The sequence below is a fragment of the Eucalyptus grandis genome, chromosome 10 (genome assembly GCF_016545825.1).
Source record: "Eucalyptus grandis isolate ANBG69807.140 chromosome 10, ASM1654582v1, whole genome shotgun sequence".
NCBI classification, from domain to species: Eukaryota; Viridiplantae; Streptophyta; class Magnoliopsida; order Myrtales; family Myrtaceae; genus Eucalyptus; species Eucalyptus grandis.
Genome location: NC_052621.1, coordinates 9,519,012 through 9,539,585, shown reverse-complemented (window position 1 = coordinate 9,539,585; position 20,574 = coordinate 9,519,012). Strand labels below are relative to the sequence as shown.

Here is a 20,574-nt window from a genome sequence, read left to right as displayed (position 1 = left end):
ACAATTTATTTGAAAAGGTAATTTATGAACTAAAAGTTATCTTAGGGTCCACTCACATACAGTTTACTAATAAAAAGATCATTTACGAACTTCATCTAACAATCATTATATAATATGAAATATTACTGAAGTTACTTTATAGAAGAGGATTTTACGAAATGAGAAGTTATTTTAAAAACCCAAAGGGTAGTGTACGAGCTAAATTTATAAATGACATTACCAAAGGGTGAAAAGTAAATTATAAAATTAAAAGATTTTAACAAAATTTATCATTTACCAAGCACTTAAGTTCTCATATTACGAAATCTATAACTATATTACTAATCAAACAAGTAAATACAAATTCGACATACAATCAACGTCACGATGAATTTAGACTAACCACGATCATGAAGATAACCAAAAATTTCATTAAATATCCAAAGTTGATATCACATACTCCAAAATGGTGGACAAAAATGGTACTTTAAAAGGAGTCCACCAAAATAAAAAATCTCTTATTCCATGCATATGCCACGGAATAGAAATAGGTTGACTATCTGCGATCCTATCTTATAAAAATTTATATTCATTTCCTAATAAAAAATAATTTGTTACCTTTATCATATTTTTTTTTACTTATACTTCATTTTTGGTCAACATTTTTTTTCTTATTCTGAAATTCTTGCGCGCACAAACGTGTGTGCCTCAACTTCGCTTCCCTCTCCTCCTTTGGTCGCCTACCGAACTGAAAATCTTGAAAAAAGAATCATAATTATCGGGAAAAAACGCTCCTGATTAATTATTCCATTATTATAACTCCCTGTAAAGGTACTCGTTGGATTACCCGACACGGAGACCAGATGGGCGGCCCAGATGGACCCACGTCACTCGTCTTCCTCTCAGCTTGCAAGCGCACCGACGTGGGCAGCTCCAGGCTTTCTTCTTTCCATACAACGTGAAGGCTACCACCACCTCCTCCTCCAACCATCCTCCAAGAAACATTCAAGCCTTCTCTCTCTATGTCTCTCTTTCTCTCTCTATTTAAGATCAAGCTTATGCACATTCTCTCAACTGAAATTTAGAGAGAAGGGGGGAGGAGATCACGGTGGAGCTAAAGATGAAGTCGTTCACGGGGCGTGTTGCGGTCGCGGCAGCGATATTGATCTCACTCAGCATGTCCGGCAGCTCAGCCACGGCTGCTGGCTACGGGGATGCGGTGGAGAAGAGCTTGATGTTCTTCGAAGCGCAGAGGTCGGGGAAGCTCCCTACCGACCAGCGGGTCAAGTGGCGCGGCCACTCCGCCCTCCATGACGGCTTCTCTCAAGGGGTCAGCCTCTCTCTTAGTCTCATCGGTTGTCACGTTTTGCTATTCATGTAATGCAAGCTGAGAAGGTGTGGGAATGATCTGAACTTGGCAGGTGGACTTGGTCGGAGGCTACTACGACGCCGGCGACCACGTCAAGTTCGGGCTCCCCATGGCGTTCACCATCACGATGTTGGCATGGGGAGTGGCCGAGTTCAGGAAGGAGATCACCGGCCTGAACCAGATGGACCACACGCTGCGGGCCATCCGCTGGGGCACCGACTACATCCTCAAGGCTCACCCGCAACCCGACGTTCTCTGGGCTCAGGTACGCACCGCCATATATACATCCCATTCACCTGCCGGCTGCCGAACCCGGCACGCCTCTCGATGGTCGAGCCGAGTCTCTCTCTCTCGCTACCATGATTTGAAATGAAAAAGGCAGTCGGATGCAGTCTTATGAACTCCCGACGACCGACCCGAATTCATGTTGCTCCATTTGATTTACTGTCGCATTGCGTTCGAAAATTTCTATGAAGATTAGCAGGATCTTTCAAGAGAGATTGGCAAAACGCAATATGGGTGTTTGTTGACCAAACTCACGTATATATACAACGGCTAGTTAGTTGAGAAGAGTCTTGATTTCTCTCAACAACCTCTTTTATATTTCAACAGAGCCTTGACGATTTGCTTCCATGAAGCTTAGAATCCTTTCGGTTTTTTCAGGTGGGTGACGGCAATTCAGACCACTATTGCTGGGAGCGAGCTGAGGACATGACAACTCCTAGGACCGCTTACAAGCTCGACCATGAGAACCCCGGCTCGGACCTCGCTGGCGAGACTGCTGCCGCCTTGGCGGCGGCCTCCATGGCTTTCCAGCCTTACAACTCCTCCTACTCCAATCTCCTCTTAGCCCACGCGAAGCAAGTGAGTCAGCAGCTCTCTCAAACAACGGAGGCAAAGCTGTTGATGGGATTTTGAAAATCATGTTTTGGAATGAACTCACCACTTAAACTTACTGTCCAAGGATGATATTTATCTAGTAATCGATTAACTCAATTGAAAAGAAAACAATTATGTTCTACTTATACATTATGCTAAAGCAAGTAAGTGCAAATAAACGTGCAGCTGTTCTCGTTCGCGGATAGATTCAGAGGCCAATACGACGACTCGATCCAGTCTGCTCAGCAGTTCTATCCATCCTCCAGCTATTCCGTAAGCACAAAAGAAGTCTTCTTTCCATTTTTTTTTTTTGTGGTTATATAGTTTGTTCAATCACCTTTTAATTGGACAAATTATCGATATTTCGAGATTTATTGATCTGTTTATTAACTTTTGAACGTTGAAGGATGAGTTGCTGTGGGGGGCGACATGGCTGTACAGAGCAACAGGTGACCAAAAGTACTTGCAATATGCAATTGACAATGCAGAATCGATGGGAGGGATCAGCTGGGGAGTGAAAGAGTTCTCCTGGGACACCAAATATGCTGGCGTGCAAGTCCTCCTCTCCAAGGTAATTTCTCATTAGATCCGGCTGGCGGGCGGGCGGGCGGGCGGGCCTAGTGACCTTAAGTTAAAAGGCCCAGCCAGCTCAACTTTCAAGGCTAGGTCCGAATATTTCGATCTAGGTTCGGGGCTATGGGCGGGCTTGGATAACACATTAGACCCGCATGCCCTAGCTCAGCCCAGACTTAGCAAATGATCATCTTTGAGATAGCTCAATTCCTGGATTTTCAATCTAAATTCACATCATCATGTGGCCATAGCTACTTTTAATAAGGTGCTTGTCTGATCCGACACCTGCTAGACAAGACCGATTGAACCGATGCATCTGCTTTGCAAAGATTGATCATCGGCTCTTAATTTTTTTGAGTTGATCTAGTTCCATAATCCCAATAGCTTAAGTTGATTTCTTGTACTTAAGTCACTTGGCCTCTCTGATGGCAGGTACTGATGGACAACCCGTATAGTCCGCATGCTTCGATTCTAAAGCAATACCAGGCGAAAGCAGAGTACTTCATGTGTGCCTGCATGCAGAAGAACAACGGTTACAATGTCAACAGGACTCCAGGTTGGCTGCACAATCTCTCTCTCTCTCTCTCTCTCTCTCTCTTGCTCTTCCAGTTCTTCAAATCGCTTAAGCTACTTTCGCGTGAAAGCATCCGATGGATTTTGAGTTTACAGATGCGCCTACGCGACGATTTACTGTTCTGTGATCCTCAGGTGGGTTGATGTACATGCACGAGTGGAACAACATGCAGTACGTGTCTTCCGCATCGTTCCTTCTTGCTGTTTACTCTGGTTACTTGTCCCCGTCGAAGGCCAAGGTCACGTGCCCGAACGGGGAAGTTCAGCCTCAGGATCTTCTCAACTTTGCCAAGTCTCAGGTATCCACATACCAAGTTACTTGCTTACCAAGGAACATCAATAACAAGTTCATTACTGAGTATTATCGACGAGAATGCACTTTGGTCGGATGCATCCTAGTTTGCCGAGAAACTCAATATGCTTTCGCTTTCATTTTCTGATCATACATCAAGCACATAGGTCAGAAAAAATGAGGCACTCACTTTACATAGGAACGTGTCTGATTATTTACTAGATATCCTCCCAGTTTTTTTCTGAATTGACTGTATTATCGATTGAATCCCGCAGGGCGATTATATCCTTGGGAAGAATCCTAAGTCTATAAGCTATCTGGTGGGATACGGACAGAGTTATCCCACGCATGTTCATCACAGAGGCGCTTCCATCGCCCCTATCTCTGTCCTGCAGTCTCCAGTTAAATGCGTGCAAGGCTTTGATGCGTGGTACCACCGCCCTCAAGGGAACCCAAACGTGATATACGGTGCCCTCGTGGGCGGTCCGGACAAGAACGACGGGTTCTACGATGACAGATCGAATTACGAGCAAACCGAGCCCACTCTTTCAGCCTGCGCTCCGCTCATAGGCCTCTTCTCCAAGCTACAAAGCGCATACGGAGCGCCAGGTAAAAATCTCAGGATACGTGCCCAACATAACATCAAACCAGTGAGAACTAGGGGGGCTACTGTACTTGAGCTGCACTGAAACTAAACCGTGTGTTCTAATCTTCTCTGCTTACTTAATTTGGCTCCTTGGTGTAGGTTCCTATCAAGATCAAAGACCAGTGACTCCTTCAACATCGCCTGGTGAGTCGACATTCTTGAATTTTTTTTTTTCCTTATCTTCTATTGAACTGCATGTTCTGAAGTATTACATGTTTCGACTTACTTATCGTCTTAGATTACACTAATATATCGGTGTATTTTTTACTAGCATAGCTCCAGGAATACTATTTTCTTCTTACCATCAAAGCTAAAACTTCACTTTCATAAGGGGAGATGAAGATGAACGATTCTTCTAATTTTGCAGGCAGCTACTCCCAGAAAACACCACCGGCCTACACAGTTCCGAGTGAGTGACACGAACTTGTTTCTCATGTTCCAGAATGTGATTTAAATCAAAGTCCTTATAATTTGAATGTTGTGAAACTTTTCCCAACTTCTACAGAGTCCCCTGTTCAGTTCCTTCACTCGATAACGAGTTCGTGGAGTCATGGAGGGGCGATGTATTTCCGGCACCAGGTCATCATCAAGAACACATTGCAGAAGCCAATCTCGGATCTTAAGCTCCAGATGGAGAATCTCTCAGGGCCTTTGTGGGGACTCACACCCTGCCAAGAAAAGAACATCTATCAGCTCCCTCAGTCGCAGGTCCTGAAACCTGGGTCGCAGTACACGTTTGTGTATGTTCAGGGTGGTCCTCAAGCTAAAATTTCAGTTGTAAGCTACCATTAATGACTCTAAAAATTGAAAAGTGAGTTCAGAGCAGAGTTAGGAAGACCTCTCTGCAATTTTTCTGATTCAAGGAGGAAAATTTTCCTTTTAATTGGATCGCAACTGTAACACGGAAGTTTCCTTCATAATCACATAAACATGAATTACATTTTGCAAAGGACCATGCGCAGGACAATGGGCATGGGGCCTAAGTGTATGGGGGGTCGGCACGGGCAAAGATCCAGGATCGAATCCCAGATAAAGCAAAAAAAAAAAAAAAAATGCGCAATGATTTCTTCCTAATCCTGTGCTATCTTCATTTTTTTACATAGTGTGCCGGTATCTTGATACGCCTGACAATGCCTTAAAAGGGCACAGTTGAAAAATCAATATCAACTGTTAGATTACATGAAAGATGAGATTTCGGTTCCTTTATGTAAACCTCATTGCAGAAAACTCTCGAACTTCTGCCTTCTCTATCTTCAAAGACAAAATTACAAGTCTGAAAGATATGTCCTCATTCTTGCAACTTGAAAGGGCAAGAAACCGCTTGAAACATGTCGCTCTTTCTTTCCCACTTTCTCGAGCTTTCATTTGCATATGAAGTTTGAAGGTCGCCGCTCTTTTTGCAAATAAAGCTGTTTTGCTGCACAAGGAGAGTGACTGGTGATTGGTGAGAAACAGAGCCCAAAGAAGGAGCTCCAAAGAGGTGAGATCAGAGTTCTCCACTTAATAAACCATTCTTGCATTTTAAGGTGCCAAAGTTCAAGGAGATAGTTTTAGGCTTGGATTTTAAGGAGCATTTGCTCCATGCTTCACATGCTAGTAGTGTTGGTTCTCTGAGTTATGTTGTGAATAGTACTAGGCTTGATTTTTCACGTGCAGTCCGGAGAATGGATACAGTTAATTCAGGTGAATATTGTGATGCTGTGAAGTGGATCCTCATGATTTGTGGGTGACGACAAGGGTTGAGGCGTTTTTCAGAGGATGCAATTCAGATAGTGTAGCATAAACTGGATTTGCAAACCAGTGGCTCACGCCGGAACTTCAAGGATGGTCAATTTCTAAGCAGTCATGCCTTTACTTCTTCCGTTTGTGCTACGCGTTGGAAGGCATTTTATTGAGACGCGATTTCGTTGATGATAAGTTGGAAATATGGTGATAATAAAAGTAGCTAAAGACGTCACGCGGTCTAATGACTTGGTTAGTGATGTTAGCCCAGGACATCGTGTTGATGGCTAGACGCTTGTTGAGGTCTTGGGAGAGCCATAATGGATGATAACCACCATCACTTGGCTGCAAAATTTGAGCAAGGTGGAGATTTCCGATGCTAGATACAAGTCTGATATAAATAAGAGATGGAATTCTTCTTGATTATTATACACTAAAGCAAACTACAGGAGAGCTAGGGTTCTCTCTCCGTGAATTTCGAAAGTGAGTTTTTGGAGAGATTTGGAGATAACACGGGTTTTAATTTGACTGAAATCTAATGATGTGTTATTGATCGAGCATATACTCACTATTTACTACACTCATAATGGAATTCCTGGCTACTTGCTCTCTCTATGAAGTAGGTACCGAAACTTCCCCCGCCTTCGGATTACCCAATGTTCCTCCATCTTTTGAAAGTTCTTCATGCTTAATAACTTATTGCAATATCCGTCAGCTGTTATTTCCCAACAGGAGCATGTAGAAGAATATTGTCAGTTAGCTGCTATTTCCCTCTAATGCGTTGTTCGACAAATTTAATGACTTTTCCTATGCGAACATAACAATGCGCTCCTTGTTGCGGACGGCGATGTTGGATTCCGAGGGAGTTTGAATTTCACAGCTGTCTTTAAAATAAAAAGAGATGCTACAAGCAAAACGCTATATAAAGCCTGGAGTCATTTCGGAGCTTGAGGATCGAAAATGGAGCGGAGGCTTTACAAAGCAGCAGCCGAAGGGGATGCGACTTCTTTGCTTGGTTTGCTGGAAGACGATCCGCTGATTCTCGACAGATGCATGGTGTGACCTTCCAAATAGACTCCATTACAAATAGCAGCAATGCCTGGACATGAGAAATTCATAGGCGAGATTCTGGATCAAAAACCTAGAGCTGGACTCTCAGAAGTTATCCCCCTGCACCTCACGACAGCTAAAGGTCATCTTGGAGTGGTGAAGAAACTATTGAGCGTTAATACGGATATGTGCTACGCTCATGACAAATATTGTAGGGACCCTCTTCACCTTGCAGCGGTTAAAGGCCAAGTCGAAGTTCTAAAGGAACTGGTTTGACAAAGTCCTGATGCAGCACGTCATAAGATGGATTTGACAAGACTATATTGCATTTGTGCGTGAAGCATAATAATTTGCAAGTTCTGAAGCTTGTGGTGAGACTGGGAGATCACGAGTTTGTTAATTTGAAGAACAACAATGACGACACTATACTGCACCCAGCTGCCACAGATAAGTAAACTGACGTAAGTAGAAATGCACAAGCCCCATCTTATAATATAAAGCACCTATAATTGTCTTCTCTTTTGTATCTGCACAAGCCGATCGGTTTAATCTTGGGTTGACCTTCTCATATATTCCCTTGATACATTCGATCATTGTTTTGTGCGGACATTAAATTTCTTGATGTCCTATATCACAGTAGAAGCGAACTCTCCAAACCTGAGCGGTGTGACGGCATATGTCCTTTTAGCATAGATTGGAAAACCTGGAAGGCACTTGGACAACATAAGAATCCAGAGCGACAAATGCAGATGTCCATGCCCTCTCTAGGAGTCAAATTGAACCCCTGATGATGGGATCCTTACCTCCAAATATGAATAATCAGCATATCAAATTCCCCGTGCGGCGAAAATGATGGAAGAAGAATCTTCATAAGCAGTACGATAGACTTGAAAGGAAAAAGAACGCACTGATGGTTGTAGCATCTTTAACAGCAACAACGGCATTCCAAGTCGGAGCCAACCCTCCGGGTGGTTCAGACTACGTGCCAATCTTGGGGGTTAACTCAGCAAGCTTTATTGCATCCCTCAGCATCATCATGTTACTTGTCAGCAGCCTCCCTTTGAGGCGTAGGTTTTTTCATTTTGGTTCTGATGGTGATCGTGTGGATCGCTATCGCACCCACAACGCTCACCTATAGTTTCTCAGTATTAGCTTCCATGCGTGAATGGATTCTGACGGTCGAGATAATAAAAGTTGGAATCTTTGTGTGGATGGGCTTTATGAGTCTGATTTACGTGGGGCAGACGATGCGCCTGGCACTAAAGACGAATTGCTGCGTCGGGAAGATAGTCAAACGGAGAAGATCTTCTTCCTCGACGCTCGAGCGCCAGGACAGCATCGTTTGATGAGGATGCTCAACCATAACGGTGTAACGCACGGCTGCCCAAGTGTTCAGGGGAATATGCAAATGGGAACATGGTCAGGACTGTATTCAGTGCTCCTGAGTGCCTTGCAGCATATTATAAGAGCAGAAAGAGTTGCCCGGTTTGCTTGCTACTTTTCCAAAACACAACGGTATTGGCTTCGTACATGCAATAAGAGTGAGAAATATGTAAGTTATGGAAGAAATTGTGTCTCTAAATTATTCGGTCTCGTTTCAGTTCAAGCACCTCTTTTTTTTCACTTGACTTCTTGAGTTAATGAATGTTGAGACTGCGCTTGTGTTTTCAGAGTAGCAATTGTTCAATTTCCGTTCTAGACGAGTATGTACTCTACGTAGGCTAACTGCATGACTTGCTTGCTGTGCTCTTTGTCAAGAATAGAGATGTTGTCTGTAATATTGATTTTTCTAACATTTAGTGCGAAATTCTCAGTGTGGAAATAAAAGAATTTTGTTTAAAAAATAAATAAATAAAAGTGATAGTTGTGAGTCTGCATGAACTGCAATCTACATTCAAAATGGTTTCTAGGCTAGGCTTCTAGACAAGTACACACTCAGCTTAACAGCGGGTTGAAAAAGGAAAAGAGAAAGGCATGGATAAAATATTTGCATTGACTTTACTTATGGGTATATGTTCTCAGTTGTGCTTTCTTCATAACTCGTGGCTATTGGATTATTGAATTTTCCTTTACTTTCATTTAGGAAAAATATCAAAAAAGTCATAAACCTATTACTTTAATATCAATTCAATCGTAAATTTTTCAATTAAATATTTTTAGTCACAAATATTTTCACATTGGTACAAATTCAATATATCTAACCAATCTTATTCTTTTTTTTTTCTTTCCCTTTTTTTCTCTTTTTCCTCCTTGGACTTTCCCCACAGTGGTTGATAAGGCTCTAGCAAGGCTCACTAACCATTGGGAGAGGGTCGCGAAGCCCTTGCAAGTGGCCAACAAGAGTCACGGCCCTCACCCAAGGTTGCGGGCGAGGCATGGGGGCCATAGGAGAGGCCAGCTTCTCCCTAGCCTTGCCATTGGTGAAGGCGGCCTCACCCACGGCCCTAGGCGAGGGCCCTAACCCTCGCTGGTGGCCAGGGAGGGGTTCGCAACCTCACCCAGAGGCTAGTGAGCCTCACTGGAGTCTCGCTAGCCACTATAGGGAAAGTCCAAGAAGGAAGAAGAAAGAAAAAAAGAAAAGGAAAAAAAAATCAAAAAAGATTTGTTTAAAAAATTGCCTCGCCAACGTTGGCTAAACAACTGGTACTAGCCGATGTCCACATCAGCATCAGCCAAGTAAAATTGGTCGGATGGACTAAATTGATACCAATGTGAAAAAAATTAGGATTGAATTGATTCAATGAAAAAAGTTTAAGATTGAATTAATACCAATGCAATAGGTATATGATTTTTTTAGGTACTTTTCCCACTTTCATTTACCTGGCCTTCAATTTACGCACACTTAACTAGTCTAGAGGAAGGGCGAATACACGAAAAGAAGATGAGATTTCAGTTCCTTACTCATACCTCATTGCACAGAATTCCCAAACTCTTTCCTTCTCTAACCTAATGGATATATTCCAGAGACGAAATTGCAAGTCTGAAACATAAGTTCTCCTTGCAATGGATATATTCTAGACACAAAATTGCAAGTCTGAAAGATATGTCCTCCTTGCAACTTAAAAGTGGAAATAACCGCTTCAAACATATCACTTTCTTTCCCACTTTTTTAAGCTTGTATACCGGATAACAGCTTAAAGATTGCCAGCTTTTCAATGCACATAAAGCCTGCTTCCCTGAAAGATAGAGCCTGAAAAGACCTCCAGAAAGATGAGTTCAGAGTTGTCGAATTATGAACCCAGAACATTGTCCCTACTTCAATCACCCATTGTTGCATTTTAAGGTGCCAAAGTTCAAAGCAATCAATATTGACTATAACGCTCATCAAAGTTCGCTACGACAGAAGATGGACTGACAAAAAAGGATGGATCGGTTTGAAAGGCTGAAGGACCGTTTCGACAGATACGTAAGATCTCAATATGTACATTCTGCTTAAGTACATCTCAATATTCACACAGAGAGCAAAAGAAAAAACAGCAAAATTTCCATTCTCTGATGGGCTGAAATGTGGAACTGCGAGAAACAACGGCTTGAGCATTTAAAACTTAACGAGATGACACATATATGAGATGGGCTGACAAAGCAAGACGCAACTAGGGCACACCGAATGGGTTAGTTATGGAGCTAAGAACGGAGGCTGCGGCGGTGCACCGAATTTCAAATGCACCAATTTCCACTTCAAACATTTGGTCCATTCTCCAGTGCAAGGATGGGAAAGATGTCGAATGACAAAGCTGTGCCCTGTCTCCTCCTTGATGTGCTTCCTTTATGTTCCCGACATCGGAATCGGATGTGATTCCAGAATCCGTAAGCGAGTAAAGATATCCAAAATTCCAAAAAAACCTATGAACATGGGAAGGGCAAATAGCATGTCAATATAGGGAGACAATTAGTTTCACCAAAACGGGAGACATTTACAAGAGAAAAACAGTGAATCTTATTACCTTCAACTATGACCCCCACAATGGTTCCAAAGAGAAATATTTCTCGCTTCGGGTAGGAGCAGCTGAGGGTCCGGGTGGAGGTGCATGCACTATGATCGGAAGAACCCACTCACTTTTTTCTCTTCCCTCTACCAAAAGAGGATGCTCATACCTAAATTTGTAAAAATCGAAGAATGTATCAATTACTCAATGGTATACAAGTTGGGTCTGATTAGGGTTCGTAGCAGGAACAGGATTATTTTCCAACTAGTAGGATGTCGGTTGGAACAATACTGATATAACATAGCCTTCAACTTTCTCATCTAATCAGAATTAAGCAGAAACTAACATCAAGAGAAGTTAAGAGAGAATTACAACTGGTCGTCCAATAATACATTATTTTGTAAGCTGACTAGCAAAAATGACCTTTATGCAAGAAACACTAACTTCCAAATGTTACATAAGAAAACCTTCTATGCAGTAGCTGAGTAAAATCAGAGAAGACACCTCACATTACCCAAGAATGTCATGCAGGAAAAAAAATCAAAAAAAGAAAAATAGATGTGTATATTCATACTGCTTTGTCATACCTCGTCCAGTCCACGTTCTTTGGGGTGGTATAAAATTCAAATCGAAGAGCCCATTGCACAGAGATGCGGGGAGTGGAAAAGGACATGGGCCCATCCATAGGGATGGAAAAGAGAAAGCTAGTCTGCACCAAATCTGCAACAACCTCGTGGTGATCACTCTGAACCTATAAGCAGAAGATGAAGCAGAAAATCAAAGGTAGGGTAACAATATGGGAGAAAAAAGAAAGAAAACAATCAATGCACTCAAAGTAGCACCAAGGTCAGGCACACGGAGTTCTTCATGTTAAAAATTAGCATCTCAAATTCCTCACTGTTCCTTCATCAGCATAACAAAAGTATCAGCAGTGACAGGCAAATGTTTTAGTGACCTCAGCAGAATTAATCTGTATCAGGATCCTTTTGAGTCATAAAAAACTTCAAACTTATACTAGTGTGACAAAGAAGAAGTATCTTCTTTATCACCTCCTTCTTAGAGGACAAAATGTGTCCAAAGTTGAAACCTTATCACCCAACTACCTTGCTCATACTCTCACCATTGTTCTGTACTGATGGAGCTTGAAATCAAAACTGAGGCACGTGCTCACAATGGATCAGTATATGATAAACAATATCAGACTCTGTCTTTAGACTTGGAAGCCCTATAATATTGGTCAATACTTTCCCACTCTCTGTAGGTTGCCAATCATCAAAATCCTTTGTCAAGGCTCCCCAAGGGAGCCTTGGGCAGCACTTAATGCTATTGCACTTTTCTGTATAGAGTGCTATATTGCAGCACTGGCAGCACAGTTACCCCCAAATAGGTGTATTAGCATGAAATGCATTAAGACAAGCTTCCCAAATACGACCACAAAAGAAGAAAGCTGCATGAACATGTACATCATTGCACTTCTCGTGAGTTTATATTTTGGCTTTGTAAAAACTAGTAATGCTTACTAAATTTACCTTCGCTAAAGACCCAAAAAAAAAAAAAAAAAAAATCCCAGCTTTGAATCATCTAAATTTGGTAGAAAGGATTGCATATTTAAATATTGAAAAACTTTCTCTCTTAAATCATGCATCAAATTTACATGCGTAACTAGTATTTAGTCAGAGAAAAAGCTGGAGGTCAATTCATTCAGCTATATTTCTAGATAAAGACTGCGTGCCTGACTTCTAGTGACTTAGTTTGTGAGAACAAACGTCTTCTAACACGGTATTTGAGCACATGTTAAAGGTTCGAACTCAGACAATCCTTCTTATAGTTGTTCTGCTCGTTTTACCACCTGCTGTAATTTTGTTCGTCTTTCATTGTCTGTTGGAAGTGGTTAAATTTACATGCTGTATTCCAGTTGTAAAATCCGCCTTACATGCGAGAAATAATAAACAGATGTGCCCTGTTGGCTTTTTTTTTTCTCTACAAGTTTAAGCTTTTGGCAAAACGGTCTCCAAATGCCAAATGGAAGTTCCCCAATTGATAGCTTTACCTAATTTTATTTTTTTCGAAACAGCAATCTTTTTTCTTTTTGGCTTTCTTGTTAGTGATAATCAACAAATACAAACTTGATCAGCATAAAGAGAGATGCAGAAAAGAAAAATTGCATCAGAGATTAAATTCATGATCTGGTCCTTGGTTCCAGTATTATTTTGGTCATACGTTCTTCCAGTTTAATGCGTTACATTCACAACACCATGTGATGCATAGACAGTGTGAACTAAGAAGGATGAACTGCCAAAGCCAAAAGGCAAACTCTGTTCTCATGCCCTCTCTTCAAGTCAGTTTTCTTACATTTTATCTGACACTAGATATTTTGCAAAAAATTCAAAAGTATCCTTATTTTTCAGATAAGAAAATAGAGTTACCACTGCACCACCGGCACATAAAAGCCGTGCACTTGAACAATGACAACTGTCCACATATATTCTCTATCAAAGATACTAATGTCAACTTCCCTATCCCTATGGCTGATTGTGCAGACAAATTTATCTGGGCGTTCCATTCAGAGCGATATTAAAATATGAAGGCTACTATATTACACTCACTATACTTGGTTCATGATGAAAAAGTAAAAAAATTGGCAAGAAATATTGACAATATATAAATAACTATAGGTGGATATAAAGTTTTGAGTCTAAGAAAAGGTGCTTAAAAAAACTTATGATACCTTGGTGATGGTAGGTGAATTTTTCCTGGAAGGATGGACAAAACGCCTATTTATAGTCTCTGACATCTCCAATGTTATGGAAACCTGCAATGGCTCCAACATTTTATCAACATGTTAAAGGAATACAGAAGCTGCCCCCTTATCATTATTTTTATATCACTTCTTAGATGCAATTACCTCAAGGCATCTCCGGGCTCCTTCCTCAGGAAAAAAGGTTAGAGTTCCACCAATCTGTGAACAATGACTTATTAGAGATAAAAGAAAACAAAAGAAAACCCGGGAGGGTTTTTTTTTTGGGGGGGGGGGATCCCAAGTCACATCACTGTCATCACCGTGTCACTGAAGTAATAAGTTGAGTCTGAGTTTTTTGGAGAAAATCTGAGCAGAACACGGTCATCCATTCTGATATTGTAGGATCTTGCTCGAATAAATCCTTCCTCTACAAAGAAACATTTCTGAAAATAAGTTCATTGACCTTTTGCATCAAGCAGCTATGACAAAAGATGTAATGGTCTCACAATCATTTAGTAACATCAAGAAAATGTTGCCAGAGTCTACCTGCATCAGGGGTAAATGCTCCCTCATGGTTATCTGTTGAAAGAGATTTTCCAAGCTTTGACCGATCATTTGGAGAGGCAACACCTGAAGTATGGGCTTCCACATCCATTTGCAAAGTTAATTCAGTTAGCTTTGTCTGGAGTTGATTGAGTCATTATGATAAAGAAACAAAGAAGCTTTTCATTCTTCATCAGCTAACTTCAGAAGCTTCTCAAAATTACTGTGGGCATTATTGTCAAGATACTATCCTAAGATCTAAAACCTAAAGAGTGGCCCAATCCTAACAAATTCCTAATTTTCTAGGATCATTTTCCTATCTTATGTCCAAATCATAAGATTGGTATGATCATATCTGCAGATTCAAAAGCCATTGTACTTGATATGTCTTATTTTAACTTATCACCATGTTTATACTTCTATAAGTAGTGAGCTTTCCTACAGCACAAGAGATACAACTTAGAGGATATTATAGTCAGCAATCTGATCACAGGATATGATCCTTTAGACACATCCTGATTTTCTTGTTCATCATCAGAATTGTATACTTATAATCAGGACTTGTCTGCAGCATATGTATTTTACAATATAATTCTTTGTAAGCATAATTACCATCATCATTGTCATGGAGGATTTCTGCTGCAGACAGACGAGGAATTGCCATATTGGATGATAGACTCATCCGTTCACCTTCTGCATATGATATATCTCTGCTTGAAGATCTTGCTATAGACGACTGCAAGGAGAGTGAACTCCCAAAGGTTCTATGTATATTTTCTCTACTGGGGTTATATGAGGAGACAGATGATATCTCATCTCTTGAACTATCATAACCTTCCTCCACTCCATCATATATGTCATTTGCTCGAACCTATACAGTATATCAAATTGTCAAATGGTCTTCTCATTTCAATGCCTCAGTAAATGCTGTTGCTGAATACAGAAGCTATTAGCAATTCCAATGGGAGGAAACGGATAATGGAAAGAATGTAGACCTACCCAGTCTGACTCGCCATCCATCTCTTTCCAGTAAATATCCAGTTGAATGGTTGACAAAGGAACAATACCTAAAAAGAGTTCAAAAACCAAAATTGGTCATACAGATAAGATACATAATATCCATCAGAAATGTTTATATGAAATGTGTAAGCAATAAAAAAAAAATTAGCGAAACTGTGCGAGGAAATGTATCCTTGGAAGTAAAGATGACCAGGTTTAGTGTCATCATCAAAAAGCCATCTATTAGACAAAAGAAGAAACAGCCAAGAAATTGACAAAAACAGAAAATGGATAAATTGCCTTATCCAAATCTCAGAAATCAAAGATCGAATGAGTTACATCACATCTTAAGCCCTTGTGATTGCATGTTAGGTAAGGAAAAAAAGTTCCATTGTCATATAGATCCAGAAGGCTATTTACAGTGCTATAACCATATTATGATCAAGAATTATGTGCAGATAGGCTCAACTTACCACAAGAAATTGCGAAAGATATACTCACCTTCACTTTGACCTTCATCCAATAGCAACCCACTGTTTTTCTGATCAACCCAAACTTGTAGCGGCACACGAACTTCCTGTAGTTCACATCATATGCTCCAATAAGAGACATATTGGACACACTACACAACAACAAAACCAGGGCATAGCCTTAAGGCTCATTAACTAAACAGCCACATCATTCATGTATGTCTGCACATGGTGGTAAACAAAAGTAAGTTGAACTATAGACAAAATTAGTCCAATCTGCATGAATAGAAAAGCAGTTTTCATAGCAACTCCATATTTGAAGCACTCAATACAAAACCTTTGAGAACCAACTTGAGCACCATAAGGCTAGCAGGAGGTCTTAAAGAGGATGATCTACAGAAAGAGGTATAATGTAAACAAAACAGATTTTAAAGATTTAATCGAGGAAATATATACGGACTTGTACTGTGAAACTAACTTATTTGTGCCAGATGAGAATCAGAATCACAACGAGAATCTTTAAAGGAAAATAGGCTGCTTAATTAAAACCACATCAATCCATTCCATAATTAGTGGTATTCCACCTTACAAAAGGTGCAATCATAATGCTATTTCCTGAAAGCGCATGATAGAGTTTCCACAAAGTGCATGGGTGGAATTAATAAGCAACTTAACTACAGAAAGAGCCAAAAAATTTCATAGGATCATCTACCAAAGGTTGATCCCCTTGACTGTTATGTTTTGTTGAACGTTAAGTCTGCTCCTTAGCAAAAGATAAAAACATGTTATCTCTATTAAGACATACCACTATTACAGAGCGAGGAATAGCAGCCTGTCAAGTGAGAAGCTGAACTTCTTGTCTTCTCCTTTCCACTTTTTCATAGTTTCAGTAATGCTTTCCCAAAGTTAAATTAGATCCCTTTTCAAGTTTTCCAGTTTTCATGATTCTCACCACATATTAGTAAACACAATATTCAGCTCTTCCTAATCCAACGGGGAAGAAGAATGTCACATTATATAAATCAAAAGACCGAATCTGCCGATTATTAGCAAATCAGAGATATCGCAACTTCAGAAGAAAGTGCCTCATAAGAATCAAGAATGAAATAGTTGAGAAAGATAGCTACTTGTTCATCGCTCAAAGGAGATTTTAGAACTCGAAGAAACCAATTGATATTGCAACAAACTCCATCCCTCATTCTAAGGGAGAAAAAAACAGGCGTAATGTAGTGACGTGGACCTACTTCAAGTTGCAACCAAATGATCATTGAGTACAGTTCAAATGACAAACGGGATAGCAACATTATTTAGCAATCTTTTGGTTAACATGTATCAAATAACAAATATGAAGAATGAATTAAAATACAAACCAATTCAGGGAGATCTTTCGCTGATTCCCTCTGAGAGTGACCAGTTTCAAGAATCTGCCATTGTCCTGATAACATAGTCTTTATATAGTACAAGTAACGAATTGTAGCACCTCTGTACGATGGCGGTATGATGCTTGGCAGCACAGCTCGAATCACATCTACCAACAAGAAGAAAAGCTGATTTGTTAATACACAGAGAGATGATAAAAAATTTCCATATCACACCAAAGAAATTAGTAAAGCATGAAGCACACAACAATTTGAATGATGAAGCATGAATGACAACTTTCCAAGACAACAATGGGTGGTTTTTGTCTCTCATTCAATAGTGAATGGAACCTTGAGCTTTCTAGTACAAATATTATGAAACTAATCTGCCAGTGGTCTAATGAGCCATATAAAATCATGTGAGGAAGAATTTCTCACATGTCGCCTCATTCCAACTAATATGTAAATGAGGTACATAGTAGTCTACTCCAAGGAGACACCCTTAAATTATGCTTCGCATATGTGGTAAAAATTCTTCTATCCCTGGATAAGAATCCCAAATCATCCCTCAATCATCAGGAATCCTAAACTCATTGCTTAAACATTGATCAACAGGATACTAGTAAAATGAAAGCTAGACAGGCTAGAATCAAAGTGACAGCACGGATAGTACTAAAATATCAAGAAGAAACCCAGCTCCTTCTGGTTGATTATTCTAACATAATATAGATTTGGTCATCTTTTGGACATCCAGAGAATGCATGTATCTAGACTAGCTAAGCGATACTGATCTAGAAACGGATTAGCCCTTTTCTATTATAGTCACTCAACTTTAAGTTTATGGACAAACTTTTTTCCCAGATTCATGTGCTTGGATCGACCAGCGAGCTGTGAAAGTCCTTTCACCAACAGTAAATGATTTTTCCCTCTTCTGAGTAATAAACCTGTTTCCCATCTGACAATATTTTCTTCCCTATCAGTACCAGACTTCATGCAGAAACAACAGTAAGAAAGGAAGATTCCATATTCGGTGGAAGAAAAACAATGAACAATCTTGTAGCTACAGATTTACATGTAAAATCTAGGTTAATTATTTCTTTTCACCATGCGAATTTCTTCATCATCTGTCTAACCTTTTCATGCAAATGGAACAACAGAAAAAAGAAAATGCACTTACAGGTTTTAGTGGTGCCGCAAGAAACAATCTGATTTGAGAATATGGATGGCACCGAGCAGTCCATAAAAGCATATTCACCTGTAAACGACAAATTTAACTCATCAAGCCTTCATACTCCATGATTAATCTCTATAAATTCCTCTTGTGGGCACCTCCTCTACAGCCACTAGGATCAAGTCAAACAAGACATACAGTACAATATTCCTCGCCCAATACTCTTTAAAACCCCAGCTAATTCCTACGGAATTCGCAATTCCCGACACTCTAACAACATCCCCGATGCTCTCTTCCCGTCAATTTCATCGACAACAACAGAATCCCAAAGAGTACCTCTGCGTTGCCTGGACTCCGGCGAGGGCTTCTGCGTGGCGAACCATTGAGAGTCCAACTTCTCAATCCCCCTGATCTCGAAGCCGAGGCGCTTGATCAGGAGCGAACAGACCGAGCCGTTCTTGACCACACCGCCCGCGTCGGGAGTCACGATCTCCACCGTCGCGACCACCGCATCGCCGGGCCTGTACACTTCCTTGTCGGTGCGGAGCTTTATCGAGGGCGAGGCGAGCTCGCTCTTGGGGGCTCTGTGCGGGCTGCCGCCGGGCTTCTTGGCATCGCCGCCGCCGCCGCCGCCGCCGCCGAAGATCGAGAACCTCGGCGGCATCATCGCCGGCGGTGCGAGACTCCGGGCGGGGGGCCGCCTTCTACAGATCCATCGACGAGATCCGAGGTGCGGATTCCACGCCCGGACGGAATCGCGGAGCAGTGCGGCGAGAAGGAGCGAGAGAGAGAGAGAGGGAGAGCGCAGATCGGAAATGCGTTTGGATTCGAGGCAGATCCAGCAGGAGATAAAGAGAGAGAGTGCAGTTATTTTAGTTGGGCCGAAAGAAATGACGATCACGGGGACATGGCGATGATGGCGGTAGGCGGATTGAAGGTGAAATTCGACCACTGTACTTGTCACGTGCAAGTCTCTAATCTCACTATCAAATAATGACACAAATAATTCTTCATCTTACGAAACGTGCAATGTAACGGTAAATTTTTAATTTATCATAAAAATTTTGATACATATTCAACTTAATTCATGAATTATATAAAAATATAATTCTAATTCACATATATTTTCGAACACTAAATCAATATGTATCAAAATTTAAATATCATATTAAATAATTTTAAAAATTCGAAGATTACATTACACATTAAACAAAAATTCATAAATCATTTTTTGTCATTTTTCCTATCTATTTGTGCATTAATAAGAAGATCCGTTCATTTCGTATAAAATAATTTTCACAAAAACATTTTATGAATTTTTCGACATTTATTTTACAAAAAATGAACCGGTCAAAGAAAATATTTCCCATCAATAGAAAAACTTCCAAAATAAGAAAAACAATTTCCTCACTTACTTTTTCTTATCTCACATCCTACTAGCCTCTTCTCCTTTCTTTTTTTTTATTTTTTAATTGATTTTTAATTATTTTTCTTTTTCTTTCTTTCTTTCTTTCTTTTTCCTTCTTTTCACGCAATCACCAACCATAAGCAAGCCTCAAGCTCGTTGCTCGCCAAATCGGCGAGCTTGAGTTGGCCACTCATTAGATCTCACAAGCCCTTGGCTCACAGGCGTCAGGCCTTGTCAGATTAGCTTGCCTTTTTAAGGCGAACAAACATCAAGCTTGCATATGATAAGAAGAAAATAAAAATAAAAAGAAAAGGAAAAAAAGTACAAAATATTTTTTTAATTAAAATTAAAATGAGTGCGTAAAGAGAAATTGAATCGAATTTTCCATATCAAACTCAAAATAAAAAATAAAAACCTCTAGTTCATTTTCATATTTCGAACGAATATAGGAAAATATTATCATTTTCCTAAAAAATAACTTCATGAAAAATATGTTTTAGAAACGCAATATTTATCTTGACACAAATGGAGCTTTAGATGTTAATTCATGTTTTGATATCAAATTACCATGATGATTTTGCCGACCAAATCCTCGTTTTTCTTCCAATTTCCCCTCTACCCGGACCCGGACCGCAACATTCGCACGTTGCGCCGCTACATCAAAGCCCCATGCGGTCTCGACAGCCGTCGTCCAGGAGCACAACCGCCACCGTGTCTTGACGTCATCCTGGTTGTCTTGAAGGTACTCTTTCCATCTCATTGGTTTTGTTAATAATACACGTGCGATGAGCAAATCATTTGTACTCGAAAATAGATCGTAAATTATCTCTCAAAAATTAAAAAGAAAGGGCGACTCTCATGTTTTATTAAAGCTTT

General features: G+C 40.4%; 2 protein-coding genes across 4 annotated transcripts; one reads left to right on the top strand and one right to left on the bottom strand.

Annotated features, from left to right (window-relative positions):
* Positions 1 to 1,050: 1,050 nt before the first annotated feature.
* Positions 1,051 to 5,496, top strand: LOC104421596 (endoglucanase 5). The gene is made up of 11 exons (XM_010033602.3): positions 1,051 to 1,309; positions 1,401 to 1,613; positions 2,012 to 2,212; positions 2,414 to 2,500; positions 2,634 to 2,798; positions 3,233 to 3,356; positions 3,509 to 3,672; positions 3,941 to 4,274; positions 4,411 to 4,455; positions 4,679 to 4,720; positions 4,817 to 5,496. Exons 1-11 carry the CDS (start codon positions 1,100 to 1,102, stop codon positions 5,101 to 5,103), a joined length of 1,872 nt encoding a protein of 623 aa, XP_010031904.2. The 5' UTR covers positions 1,051 to 1,099; the 3' UTR covers positions 5,104 to 5,496.
* Positions 5,497 to 10,375: 4,879 nt separating this feature from the next.
* LOC104421595 lies at positions 10,376 to 19,189 on the bottom strand. 3 transcript variants are annotated; one of them, XM_010033601.3, is made up of 13 exons: positions 18,627 to 19,189; positions 18,297 to 18,374; positions 17,132 to 17,289; positions 15,793 to 15,868; positions 15,292 to 15,359; positions 14,905 to 15,163; positions 14,296 to 14,379; positions 14,070 to 14,176; positions 13,915 to 13,968; positions 13,738 to 13,821; positions 11,597 to 11,760; positions 11,028 to 11,178; positions 10,376 to 10,926 (listed from the first exon to the last, which is right to left on the bottom strand). In XM_010033601.3, the coding sequence occupies exons 1-12, from the start codon at positions 18,955 to 18,957 to the stop codon at positions 11,034 to 11,036; spliced, it is 1,608 nt and encodes a 535-aa protein (XP_010031903.2). In that variant the 5' UTR covers positions 18,958 to 19,189; the 3' UTR covers positions 10,376 to 10,926; positions 11,028 to 11,033. The 3 variants fall into 3 exon arrangements, with proteins under 3 accessions (XP_010031903.2, XP_039159544.1, XP_010031902.2); XM_039303610.1 differs by having other exon boundaries at positions 10,376 to 10,934; positions 14,296 to 14,391; positions 18,627 to 19,188; XM_010033600.3 differs by having other exon boundaries at positions 14,296 to 14,391; positions 18,627 to 19,187.
* Positions 19,190 to 20,574: the final 1,385 nt, after the last annotated feature.

Excerpts from the sequence above, each read along its gene's own strand:
- LOC104421596 (XM_010033602.3), top strand. The coding sequence starts at position 1,100 with ATGAAGTCGTTCACGGGGCGTGTTGCGGTCGCGGCAGCGATATTGATC. Across the intron at positions 1,310-1,400 it reads ATGACGGCTTCTCTCAAGGG|GTGGACTTGGTCGGAGGCTA; the intron begins GTCAGCCTCTCT and ends TGAACTTGGCAG. Across the intron at positions 2,213-2,413 it reads TCTTAGCCCACGCGAAGCAA|CTGTTCTCGTTCGCGGATAG; the intron begins GTGAGTCAGCAG and ends ATAAACGTGCAG.
- LOC104421595 (XM_039303610.1), bottom strand. The coding sequence starts at position 18,957 with ATGATGCCGCCGAGGTTCTCGATCTTCGGCGGCGGCGGCGGCGGCGGC. Across the intron at positions 15,164-15,291 it reads TGGATGGCGAGTCAGACTGG|GTTCGAGCAAATGACATATA; the intron begins GTAGGTCTACAT and ends TATACTGTATAG. Across the intron at positions 13,969-14,069 it reads CTTATTACTTCAGTGACACG|ATTGGTGGAACTCTAACCTT; the intron begins GTGATGACAGTG and ends CATTGTTCACAG.